Source organism: Colobus angolensis, unplaced genomic scaffold, assembly GCF_000951035.1.
Source record: "Colobus angolensis palliatus isolate OR3802 unplaced genomic scaffold, Cang.pa_1.0 Scaffold55, whole genome shotgun sequence".
NCBI lineage: Eukaryota > Metazoa > Chordata > Mammalia > Primates > Cercopithecidae > Colobus > Colobus angolensis.
The window spans coordinates 4025142-4038427 of record NW_012119043.1 but is presented as its reverse complement, the minus strand read 5'-3'; the positions used below and the strand labels follow the sequence as shown (position 1 = coordinate 4038427).

Below are 13286 nucleotides of genomic sequence, written 5' to 3'. Positions count from 1 at the left end.
TAGCCTTTGTCTTAGGCACTAGATTAGTAATTAAGAACCCAATCTCCAGGGTTGCTGAGTAGTTGATAATCTGCTCCTAAGTCTCCCAGCACCACAGGGCTTAATGCACATATTAGTAGTAATAAGAGTCTTAATTGTAAGACTGTTATTCACCGTGAGTATGGATGCAAGTGTTAACTCACCAACAGGTGTTTTGCTTATTTATTTTCAATTTTTATTACAATTGTTATTTTTAATAGAGCTTTCAATGGCTGCCTGCGACTGAAAGGATAAATTCCAAAATTCAGATTTCGTTATGTAAAATTTTCAGGTCTTTTGCATCTTTTCTCTAGAAGGTACTCTCTGATCTCAACAGATCAATATTTCTCAGCCTTTGGAAAAAACGCTAACTTGGCTCAGAAATTCCCATCAGTAGGTATCGGGTGAAGATCAAGCATGTGTATTTTTTTTTTTAAGTTTTCTCAATGGATTCTAAAGATAAAGGTTGAGAAACACCTTGGGACCCTACCAACCATCTCCACATTCCCTCCTGCAATGATCTTTACCCACTTTCTTGCCAGGTGAACTCTTACCCTTTAAGACTCAATTTACACCACCCCTTTGACACCTAATGCAGAGAGTCTTGTTGTTATTTCAGCTCTAGCAGGTATCATTGTGTACCACACACTCACTGACAGCTTGTTTTGCATCCTTCTCCTACCTTGTTGACTTTTAGAGGGAAGGCCTGGGTTTGTTTTGCTACCTCAGCACCTAATACTGTGTCTAGTGCCCAATACTATGATTCTGCAATAAAAGGCGAATTCATGGAAACAAGTAGTAAGTGTTAATACATGGTCTCCTCTCTTTGACCCTTCCCTGATGAACATCAAACAACTGAACGCCATCCAGCTAAGATCATGGGTTCATGCAGTATATAACCACTAAAACTGTGCAATTTAAAAAACGAAAAGAAAAACTCTCCAGGGCTTAACCCGGTGGCTTTATTACCACTGAGCTCTTCGAGCCAAGCTCAGCAAAGTAGGGACACTGTTTTTGCACAGTCCATAAACTAAAAATGGCATTCACATTTTACATGTTTGAAAAAAAAGCAACTATTTTGTGACACATGAAAATTGTATACAATCTAACCTTCCATGTCTTTAGTTTTATTGGAAAACAGTCATGCCCATTTCTTTATATATTGTCTATGGCTACTTGAACACAGCAATGGCAGAACTCGGTAGTTGTAACAGGGATCATAGGGATCACAAAGTTAAAAACACTGTCTGGCCCTACACTGAGAAGTTGTTTGCAGACCCCTGCTTTAAGCTAACAAGCTGCACATTCTTTACTCTTTCAAAACTAAATTTGGCTTGTTTTTTCCTAGAGTCAAGCTACCCAGTGGTATGTTTCTTATGCCATCATCATCCTCATTACTACCATCATTATAGATGTCACTATACATTGCAAGTTTACATTTTTTTTTTTTAAATGCTTGTGCAGGGAAGGGTTGACTCTAGCAGGCCTGGGCTACGTCAAACCTTGCACATTTTCCAAAACAGCTTATCCTTAGGGTTGGACTTTGACCAGATCCTGGGAGATGAAATATCAGCCCTTAGAATATTCTCTGCCTGATAAGACTATTTTTGCGCCAGGCATGCTGGCTCATACCTGTAATCCCAGCACTTGGGAAGGCTGATGTGGGAGGATTTCTTGAGATCAGGAGTTCAAGACCAGCCTGGCTAATGTGATGAAACCCCATCTCTACTAAAAATACAAAAATTACCTGGGTATGGTGGTGGGCACCAGTAATCTCAGCAACTTGGGAGGCAGAGGTTACAGTGAGACAAGATCACGCCCCTGCACTCCAGCCTGGGTGACAGAGTGAGAGACTCCATCTCAGAAACAAAAACAAAATTGTTTTTGTATGCCTGAGGCCTTGGACCACACCATACAGGTTTGATCCAATTGTTTATGGTAAACATTTATGGTGAATTCCTGTTTGTCACACCTCCGTAGTGTGGGCTGAGGTCTGAGAGTTGGTCAGTCATGCAGGTGCAACTTGCCTATGTGAGGAGCCTCTAATAAAAACACTGGACACTAAGGCTCAGGTGAACTTCACTGATAACACTATGCCTGTGCTATCACATGGCATGTCTGGAAAAATGAAACACATCTGTGTGATTCCACTGTGAGAGGATACCTGGAAGCTTTCGCTGGGTTTCTTCTAAACTTCACCCCATGCACTTTTCCTCTTTGCTAATTTTTCATCTGTATCCTTTTGTTATTATAAACTAACTGTGAGTGTAACAGCCTTTTTGAACTCTGAGTCCTTCTAATCCATCATCGAAACTGAGAGTGGTCTTGGGGACTCCTGACACAGTTATGTGGCATAAAATCAAAGTTTATGCTTTTCCCTTCTGGAGTCAAACACAATACAGTGCTCCAAAGTGGAAACATTTACATGAAAGTCTTCAAATTCTTTGACTGACATTGATGACTGCACCTGTTCATACATTATTAGTGGTAGCAACCAGTGGGGCATGACAATTGTTAAGGTATTCCATGAATATGTGGCATCTTGAATAGCGTCAATGAGGACAGAATTTCTCAAACCCAGCACTATTGACACTTTGGGCTGGATAACTATTTGTGGTCAAGGAATGTCTTGTGCATTGCAGAGCATTTTGAAGCATCATTGGCCTCCACCCACTAGATGTCAGCAGTGAACGACCCTCCCCAATCCCCACCACCACCAGCATCCAAGATGTAACAATGAAATGTTTCCAGAAATTGCCAAATTCCCCTAAGAGAAAGGTCACTCCATGTTAAGAATCACTAATCCAGAATTGGGGTTAACTAAAGCATTGGTGGGAGGCAACTTGTAGGGTAAAATACAAGCTTTAGAATCACAAAGATACAGTTTTGGCCCCACTCCTTAACTTTCACAGTCAGCACCCACTGGCATCGTAACTTCACTGGCTCTAATTTACCTGCAAATGGAAGGTAACAACACTTCTCCTGAAAACTTCTAATTTAAGTACATACATGTAAAGGCCTCAACATGAACTCTGGCATGTGGCTGACAACATTAAATGCAAATGTGTTTTCATTGTTATATTCTGTGACCTAATGAATAGAAGACACTAAGGACATGCCCTCATCTACACCTACCACGGATGCTGCATAGCAAAGCAGTGAAAAAACATGGGCTTGAAAGTTAGAAAAAAAGGCCTTTATATAATAACCAGATTTTTTCACATAGTAGTTCTGTGATTTGGCAAATGAGGTAAAGCTTTCCCAGAAACCTTGACTTTATAATTTGATCATAAAAATAATGGGATGGCATTTTCTTGATTTGAGGTGAAACAAGGTGTTCAGCACAGTGCCTGCACAGAGCAAGTGCCTGGAAGTGGCTTGCTGTTGCTGACGGTTTGAGTTTCTCACTATGTGGACAATAGTAACTTAAAACTTCCCCTGTGAAATTTATCTGGAGTCAGATATCCAAACCACATCCATCTCCCGTAGCCCGGATGTGAGGCTTCTTGTACAAGGATCATCTTGACACCCACTGCTTTTGCGGGGAGCAGTTCTTGACAGACTTCCCACACAAAAGAAAGAGAACCAATTTATTTCAAAAATGCAGTTTTTAGCACATAAGCAAGTACTGATCTTATTTGAAGATCAAAAAACCCCACAGGCTTCACCAACGATGAGCCGCATTCCCTCTGGGTGATCTAGAAGGACGCAGATAAAAATTAAGGCCAAATATGGGCAGGGCTGGAATAAAATCTGACAAGACAGATGTGGGGAGGAGAGGAGAGAAGCAAAGTGAATTGCAACCAAAAGGGGAGGCAAAGGTGAACAGATGTACAAGATAAACTCTTTGAAGTAGAACATTTCCAGGCTGAAAATCCTTTGCTTGGGGACTAAAATCTGGACTCTCCTGTTTCAGTTCACTGAAGTGCACTGCATTTGAATTTGGCAGATGTGTAAACGATACAAAACATCCCAGAGCCAAAGGTCACTGGTTCATGAGGAGCTGCTCCTTATGGCCATGGTTTTGAGTCTAGTCCTCCCGGCGGGTATGGGAAAATGTTGGAGCCAAGAGGGGTACCTGAATATCTGCTGCTTCAAAGGGCTTGGATGGTAACAGTTACCTTGTAAACCCACACTGTGCTCTTTCACCCCAAACCGGGCATGCTTTGTACCCAGGACGTTTTTAGCCAAATCACCCCAAGCCCAATGCCAATATAAATAAAACAGAGCAAACTTGTGTCAGGGACCACAGTGATCACAGGTGGGTTCCAGACAGTCTTAATTTTCTCAGATGCTATTGGATCCAAATTGTAGGAAGGGAATTGAAAAGAGGTACATCTAAAAGTGTAACTAAAAGTCATTCTCTTAACTGTAATAGACTCTTGGTGGTGGAACTGGGAGGAAAAAAATGCGAGGGAACCTTCATGGACCTTCTTTTGACCAAATTCTGAGATGAATCATGGTTCACCCCGGCCCACAGAAAACCAATACCTTCGTATGGATAATCCAAGGTCAAATACAGTTGCCCTTTTGAGATAAGCAATCAAAGAGAGTTATAGCCAACCTCATCATTTCTAAACTTCATACTGAGATCCAAATCCACTTTCCTATCACCTAGCCCAGCATCAAGTCATGTGATCTGTGGCCAGGCCCTTTCCGACATGGATATAATCAATCGAGGTGACTTTGGTGATCACATGAACCTCTTCTATTTCTATTTTACAGTCTGCGAAGTTCTCTGATGCTCATCCTATTATCTGATCCTCCCTGTAACCCCAGGGTGAGTTTGTTTCAAGACCTGACCACCTTTCAAACGTGACTTTGCAGTCAGGCATGCCGTATTTTTAATTTCTGTCATTTTTTTTTTCCTCTCAAAACCAGAAATGGTTGCTTTCAGGAGTATCCATTCAGAATCTCCTTATTCCCCCCAAATTCCACTAATAATAAGTATCCCTAGGGGTAGTTTTTCTTGTCTTCAAGGTTTTCAAGTTGGTTTACTCTGCATCTCCTTATGTTTATTTTAATTGTATGTTTCTCATCTTTGGGACCTAACTGTATCTTAGATCTGCATTTCCATTAGAAGATCTTTGCCTTTCCCTATTGATCATGTCTCATGGAATAATTTAACTCAATTCCAATTTCCCTTTGCAGGCGGGGTGCTCTCCATCCATGGAAGTGAGTTATGTGTGTTCAAGTGGTGCATCTTATGAATCTTGTTAAGCTTTGCTGCCTTATAGCCCCACTGATGGAATATTTAATCACAGAAATGAGTTGGCAGATATGATATACAACATGGGTGAGCTTTGCAGTGTGTATCTTACTGGCAATTGAGAAACAGATAAATTCACTGTTTGTCAGCACCATGCTGACAACTTTGTATAACCTTCTGTTATTTATTTTGATTTTGCTTTACTTATTTATGAAGATTAAAGGAGCCATAAATCAACAGTTTCATTGGCTGGATATCGTGATTATCTTTAAAAGATACTACTTTTTAAAATATATTTTTTTTATTAGAAGACAAGGGAAATTCTCACAATGACAGGGAAAGTGTAAGAATCCCCTCTGAGGCCTCTTCCTCCAGATTCTTGGAAATACTATTTTTAATTACACTAAATAACATGAGGCCCGCTACTGGGTACAGATATTCCCAGTCTATTTCTCCTTACTGCCTTCAATTTTACTTAAACTCTAAAGAAGGGCCATAGAAATTGGCCACAGGCTTCATGACTCACCTGGATTTGTGTGTCGGGACTTATCTTCCTATGTCTTGAATAAACCCCAACAACTCTGGAGATGATTAGATTTAGAAATTATCAATGCTGTTCTTGCTTTATAGAAAACCACCCATCTCTCCTGGGAGAAGGTATATATTAATATATGTCACAGGATGTGCTTATGTATGTGTATCTGTGTGAAGACTGGCACGGCATAAGCATTCAGAAGGGTTTTTGTAAGTATGACTTGATGAGAATTCAGAAAAGAAAAACCATCCAAAATATATTAGAAATTTCTCAGTGTTTCCTTTGCAATGCATGTGTGAGGGAGAAGGAATGTTATAATTTATCAATGCAAATAGTAATTAAAGGTCCTCATTAAGAAGTGCAATGGCTCTTTCTGCCCTCATCCTGAGTTTGCAATAAAAATGTACTCAGGGAGTCAAAATGTTACATACAAAAATCAATAACTTGCCTTTTTTTTTTTTTTTTTTGGAGATGAAGTTTTGCTCTTGTCACCCAGGCTGGAGTACAGTGGTACAATCTTGGCTCACTGCAACCTCTGGCTCCCAGGTTCAAGTGATTCTTCTGCCTCAGTCTCCCAAGTAGCTGATATTACAGGTACACGCCACCATGCCCAGCTAGTTCTTTTGTATTTTTAGTAGAAGCAGGGTTTCACCATGTTGGCCAGGCTGGTCTCTAACTCCTAAAACCACTCTCCTCGGCCTCTCAAAGTGCTGGAATTACAGGCATCAGCCACCATGCCCGGCCAATAACTTGCCATTTTATAATTAAAAGAGAAAGTAAATGGTAGGGACAAGTCTACTAAATTAGGAAAATTAGCTTTAGGAGAGATTGAAAATATTGATTTTAATTTACAACATATGTGAACTTTTCATGCCCCATTCTGAGACAATTGGAAGCTGGGTTGTTGATTCTGCATAAGCTTCAGAAAATCAAATAATTACACTATGGGGATATTATAAAATATGTCATTAACACACAACCTTATATAGAGAAATGACTAAGTCTGGCTTTCTATCTTAAGCAGATACAGAGCTAGCCTACTAAAAATACAAAGCAAATCAATGACAAGGTCTTCATTTCAGCTTTGAGGCACACTCAGAATTGCAAGATAAATTCAGGCTATTTTTATAGCTAGGGAAATTTAAAATGCCCCATAAATTCTTAGTCATGGATATGTAGATGCATGACAGTAATAATTACACCCGGATATGGAAATGAATGCACTCTGCATCTACCACTTTGCAGAGGTCCATTCCATAGATGCAGGTGCCTGAAACTTCAGATTTAAGCCAGTCAGACTTTCAGTGTTTGCAGCTCTTCAAATATTTCAAAGGAATTGCTCTGCAGTGTTAAAATTACAGCAACACGTCTCCACATTTCTGAATATCATGAACTCTGTCTACCTACATACAAATGTACAGTTGAAAAGGAAAGCGTGTGGATTTTCTGGATAATCCAGATAGTGGCAGCCTGAAACAGAGATACTCGGATTTCCCGGGTAACACTTGTGAATATGGTGGTGGTGGTGGCAGCTGGAATAATACAGAATGATTATGTTACTTCTTTCATTCCATTGGTTTGCACACAGAGCAGTAGCATGATCATAGGAGACAGTTGATGGAATCATCACCTATAATATTTAAAAAAAAAAAAAAATGAACAGGCTGGGTGCATCACTTGAGGTCAGGAGTTCATGACCAGCCTAGCCAACGCGGCAAAACCCTGTCTCTACTAAAAATCCAAAAATTAAGCTGGCCATGGTAGCAGGCACCTGTAATCCCAGCTACTCGGGAGGGTGAGGCAGGAGAATTGCTTGAACCCAGAAGGTGGAGGTTGCAGTGAGCCAAGATGATGAGATCGTGCCAGCCTGGGCAACAGAGCAAAACCGTCTCCAAGAAAAAAAAACACAACTCACCAGTATCAACTGGTTGTAAAGAACATGAGTTCTGAGATGATCAAAGCCTGATTTCAAAATCTGGCTTCCTCCTGACCTGCTGTGAAATCTGAGAGCAGTAATACCAACTTTTTGTATTTTGGTTTCCTCATTTGGAAAATTGCCATGAGGATAAAATACATTAAACTTATGTACAGTGCTTAGAACAGTGCCTGGCCCATAGAAAGTATCCAGTAAATGTTAACTTACATTATAACATTTTGTCTTCCTGTAACCTAATGATCTAACTTCTGAGGCTGAGCCCTGAGCTAATCCGAATAGCTGCTCTAATGTTCTAGAAGTCATGCAGATTAATTTATTCCCATATGTAAAAATCAGTCTGAACCGTTTCTGTCATCTTAATGTCCTCCTAAATACCCACAGATATGTTTGTGGCTTTGAAAGCACAAGTAATGGAGATAGTTGGTGTTTTCTTCCTTACTAGACCCAAGGGTAACTGACAACTCCATTGCACAGGATCAGAAAAATGCAAAAATGCATTTCTCCCTCTTCACCACAACGCACGCATCCATACCCTTCCTCCCCACAAGAAGGCTTACTTGTTCTCCACTCGACTATTTAAGGCTGAAAATAAGCACTTGGATATGCGCATATAGACAGAAACTGATATTTCTTTAGTCTAACTACTCCACTCATGGGCAGTGCCTGCTGCAGAGACATAGAAGCTGTTGTCTGACTTTTCAACCATTTGGGGGATTTGATTTCCTTGCAGCTTTGCACAAAGAAGCATTCCAGCAATACATGCCATGTTCTGTGTGTCCCCTGAATAAACTACCATGCCCCCGATCCCAGAAATTAACAACCCCTAAATGAACATGCTGAGAACTAAAGGACTAGTACCCTCATTAATGAAGAAAAGAATCTCTTCGTATCATAGTATACTTAGAATTTAGCGGAATATGCGGCTAACTTTTCCTTCCTGGCAAAGCGATTAACATATTCATTTTTATTTACTAAACGTTTACAGGGGCTGGCTACACACCACTCTTCATATATTAACGCATTTAATTCTAATAAACACCAATCCGTTTGTTACTATCATCTCCATTTAACAGATGAGGAAACTGAGGCACAGAGAGGTAGAGTAACTTGCCCAGGGTCACACTGCTAGTGAGTAGGGGAAGCAGAATTTGAACCTAAGCTGCGTAGCCATGGTTTCCATGTTCCTCACTCAGCAGAGGTGTCTTCTCAGGAGGTTGGGGTTCACAATATGATCATGGAAAGACTGACGGCAAAGTCTGTTCCCCCATAAGACTGAACACAGCTATTTTGCAGTGTTAGAATCTCTGGACTTAATCCAGGCTCCTGGTAAAACTCACACACGAACAACTCCAAACATCGCCTACATAGAATCCAGGAATCAGTTATCCTGTTGAGCCTTTTCAGATTTACCACATTTTTAAACTTAAATTTTGTCAGACTGGTTGTTGTGCCAGAGTAGCTAAGTTTTCTATGTTCCCTTGTCATCTATAAGGGTCAGTGTTTAGTATCAGGAAAATGACAAAAGTTACGCAGCCCAGGAAGAAAATAATTTACCGTCAAGAGGTTACTAAGGGTGTGGCTCTAGATCAATGGCTTGTTTATTTCTCCTTATTAAAAAGCAAAAACCACATCAAAGACTTCTTTTAAATATCCATGTGGCAAATCTACTTCTAAGGTCCTAAGTATTCAAAACAGCCTTGTTCAAGAGCAAGGAGACATACAGGCAGTAGTGACGGGCCAAGCCTAGGACATCAAGACATGACATCTCAGTCGCTACTGCTTCTGGGTTATGCTCTCCCAAAATTTCTAAGAGAATGGAATTCGTGCTTAGGCAGGGAAGGGGTGAGGAGAGAGACATATTCTGGAAGGCAAAGTAGAGAGAAAAGGAATTGCTAAGGGAAATTGATGAATGAACGAAGACAGACAACTTTTTTTTAGTCATCGAAATAGGCCTTCCCTTGGCAATTCCAAATCACTCCTGCACTATTGGAATAAGTAAGCCAACTCTGCTCTCTGCTTTGCCAGGAAAAAGAAAATGCCAACCCCAAATAGAAACGTATAGCTACAACACACATTCAGGCACATTGAAATACAATGGGCGTGAGCAGCTCTCCATTTGTTCAATACACTACTGAACAAAGTCACAATGCTTTTTTAGGGCAAAATCAATGTGAATCGTCCTAAGGAGCAGTGGCTCCATGCTGAACCCCCCATCCACGAAACTTACACGATTCCCTTGTAATTTTTCAACTGTTAAAAGCACTCTTGATTTTGCCCAAAGAAATCATTCAGAACTTGTTAGGATAGGAATTCACTTGCTTCAGGTTATTTTACAAAACCCATTCATTCTTGGCAGGCAAAGCACATTTAGAAAAGACCGAGCAGACTTCGTGCAAAGAGAAACTCTTTACCTGCATAGAATTCGGGACTGTAGACCGCACCCACAACTGGATTCAATTTCCAGCCTTAAAACAAATACACAAAAACGTTATTATCACATTTGATTCAACATCTTATACAACTGCAAATGAATCACAAATCAAATGGGTTAAAGTATCTTATTTTGTATTTTAAAATGTAAAGGAGGTGTTGTTTGGACAAGCATAAAAATATTTAAAAATCATACATAAGAAAATAGATTCATGCCCTTCTTTGATTTTCTGCCAGTGCAAGTTAATGGAATGGAAACTACTGACCAGCCACAAGTGAATCCTTTGAAAATGACATGGTAATTAATTTTCTACTCTATCAATATATTTTAGAACTACTACAATTTCAATTTTTTATCTTCATATATCACTGCTAGATAATCCATCACACCCCTCTGCATTAAGTTCACAAAAATTAGAAAGCTTGCATAAACAAAATTCTTGGCAGCAATATATTCTAACAATTGTCATTCCTAATTATAACCTCAAGATACTAGAGAATTCCAAAGTGCTTCGTGAATACCAAAGAAAATGATATTGTATCCCCTAGAGATTTACTGTGGAATACATTTTAATGCATTCAGGAGCTGTAAAAAATTTTTAATCAATGCATGATATCTAAGGTAACTTTCAAATAACCTGTATATATGATTAATGGAATCTTGTAATTTTCCAAATGTTCTGGATGGAGAGGTTTTTGTAAGATGAATCCTGGCCCTTTAGAAATCTTTACTTACAAAAAAGCATACAAGAATATTCACAAATTGGAAAGCACATTACATATATGCTGGGCATTATCTAGGGAACAATTTCCAGAGAACGATAACGTTTTAGGGTTTTGTGATTGTTTCCTGCTCCTGCTGGTTAAGCCTTTATAAAAGCATCCATGCGGGAGCCGGGTGTGGTGGCTCATGCCTGTAATCCCAGCACTTTGGGAGACTGAGGCAGGCAGATCATGAGGTCAGGAGTTTGAGACCAGCCTGGCCAACATAGTGAAACCCCATCTCTACTAAAAATATAAAAAATTAGCCAGGCGTGGTGGTGGGCACCTATAATCCCAGCTACTTGGGAGGCTGAGGCAGGAGAACTGCTTGAACCTGGGAGGCAGAGGTTGCAGTGAGCTGAGATCACGCCATTGCACTCCAGCCCAGGTGACAGTGCAAGACTCCGTCTCAAAAGAAAGAAAGAAAGAAAACTCCATGCAGGCCAGACACGGTGGCTCATGCCGGTAATCCTACCACTTCGAGAGGCCAAGGCAGGCAGATCACTTGAGGCTAGGAGTTTCCAGAGACCAGCCTGGTCAACATGGTGAAACCTTGACTCTACTAAAAATACAAAGTAGTACCAACTAATCAGGCTGAGGCATGAGAATCGCTTGAACTCGGGAGTCAGAGGTTGCAGTGAGCTGAGATGGTGCCACTACACTCCAGCCTAGGTGACAGGGCGAGACACTGTCTCAAAAAGAAAAAAGAAAAAAACCTTGAAAGACAGAGGAGGGTAAGGTGTATACTCCTTTGCTCTGAGTCCTTGAGCAGAGGGTCAAATAACAAATATCCTTTAATAAATGTTTCTGAGAAAAGGCAATGATAAAACTTTGAAAGTGAAGGAAGGTATTTTTGACAGTAAGAACTCTCTCAGGTTTGCAGAGAAGAGAGAGGTGTGATTTTTCTGCCCCACCTAAGACTAGACCAGAGGTTTTCCTAATATCCACTAAGGAAAACAGAGGCTCACTAACTCAAGAGGCCAGTATGTCTGTTGAAATCCAGAACTTTCTAAAACTTGATAAGAATATTTTCTAAGAACTTTCAATTCCAACTTGAAGAAGCTAGGTGGCTTACAGCCCCTGGGTTGATATTAGAATAGTTTCTCAAAGTGTTAACACTTCGATTACCTAGGAGGCATATTTAATTCCTAGGCCCCATTTTTAGAGCAACAGAAAGAAACATGAAATTCTGAGACCTATTGCCCTACCGGTTTCTGAAATTCCATACTGACACCCTCCTCTCTTGTATTAATCACATCTTGCCTTGTAAGAATTTCTATAGTGATGTAAAAATAAATATTAGTTCAGACATTTCAGAATGTGTTTTATGAATATGGAAATGACTTCAATTTGACCAACTGAAATTCCACTGCTTCCTTTTTTTTTAAATAAAAGTCCAATTCCTGAGGATATGGAAATTAATGTCTACATTTCAACTTGGAGTCTAAAAAAAAAGTACAAAAAACTAGTTGAAAATAAAGCTGCAGACATTTAATGTTCTTACTTTCTAGTTTTTCACAGAAACCTAGAATTTGTGAACTCAATCTATATGTGGTCATGAATAATTATTAAGTGATCACTCTTCATCTTTCTACTGTTCCCCATCTCACACCCTACTGATGCTCCTACCTCTTATTGGTAGTGGACATGGTGTCTTTTCCACACTGTTCGTCTCAGGTTTTGTTTTTTTGAATATCCTTACTACCTTAAATACTTTCTTCTGCATATAAGACTTGCTTTTCCTTTTCACTGAAGGTATACTTATCAATGAATTTTGGTGTAGCTCTTAAAGATTGTAAAGTTGCCAGTGGCCTCTCATTTTTCTAAAAATACAACAAAAAATTACAGATCTCTCAGAGACATTTGAGGCTGCCTAGAAATCATGTTTATCTCATCTGCCTACCTACATATCCATCTATCTACTGACCTATCTATAAACATACCTATAATCTGTCTATCCACCTATAATCTGCTGTTTGTTTCCCTGTCTTTCTGTAAGTTACGAGTATGCAAAGTCTACCCATGGCAATCTCTTCATAAAAAAAATAGAAAATAAATGATATTCTCATATTCTCCCTCATCAGGAGATCTGTGCTATCTCATGTTTGCAAGTATCAATCGTGAGAAATGTAATTGATAAACTCTCCTCTACAAGAAACCAACTGGGAATCTGTGTGCCACAAAATGAAATGCTCTGGTCATCATGAGAACATGAGTGCAGATGTCAACCTTCTTCCCATCCTTGATCCCTTCTAAACAAAGCTACCCCACTCCCACTGTAGGAAACCAAAGTACTTTCTGAACTCTACAATGCACGTGAAAACCCAACTTCTAGTCTCCCTTTTCTCCCTCTACTCATGAAACCTGTTACTCAGCAAGTCCTTCTCCCTTCAGCA

The 13286-nt window shown here is 39.9% G+C and overlaps 1 protein-coding gene across 11 annotated transcripts in view; it reads right to left on the bottom strand.

The window, feature by feature from the left end:
* Nucleotides 1–13286, bottom strand: part of RBFOX1 (RNA binding protein, fox-1 homolog (C. elegans) 1) — a 1723406-nt gene that overhangs the window by 95608 nt on the left and 1614512 nt on the right. For all 11 annotated transcript variants that reach the window (XM_011961363.1, XM_011961369.1, XM_011961368.1 and 8 more), the window contains one exon: nucleotides 10110–10163. In XM_011961363.1, coding sequence (XP_011816753.1) covers nucleotides 10110–10163 — 54 coding nt within the window. The remainder of the gene's footprint in view (nucleotides 1–10109; nucleotides 10164–13286) is intronic.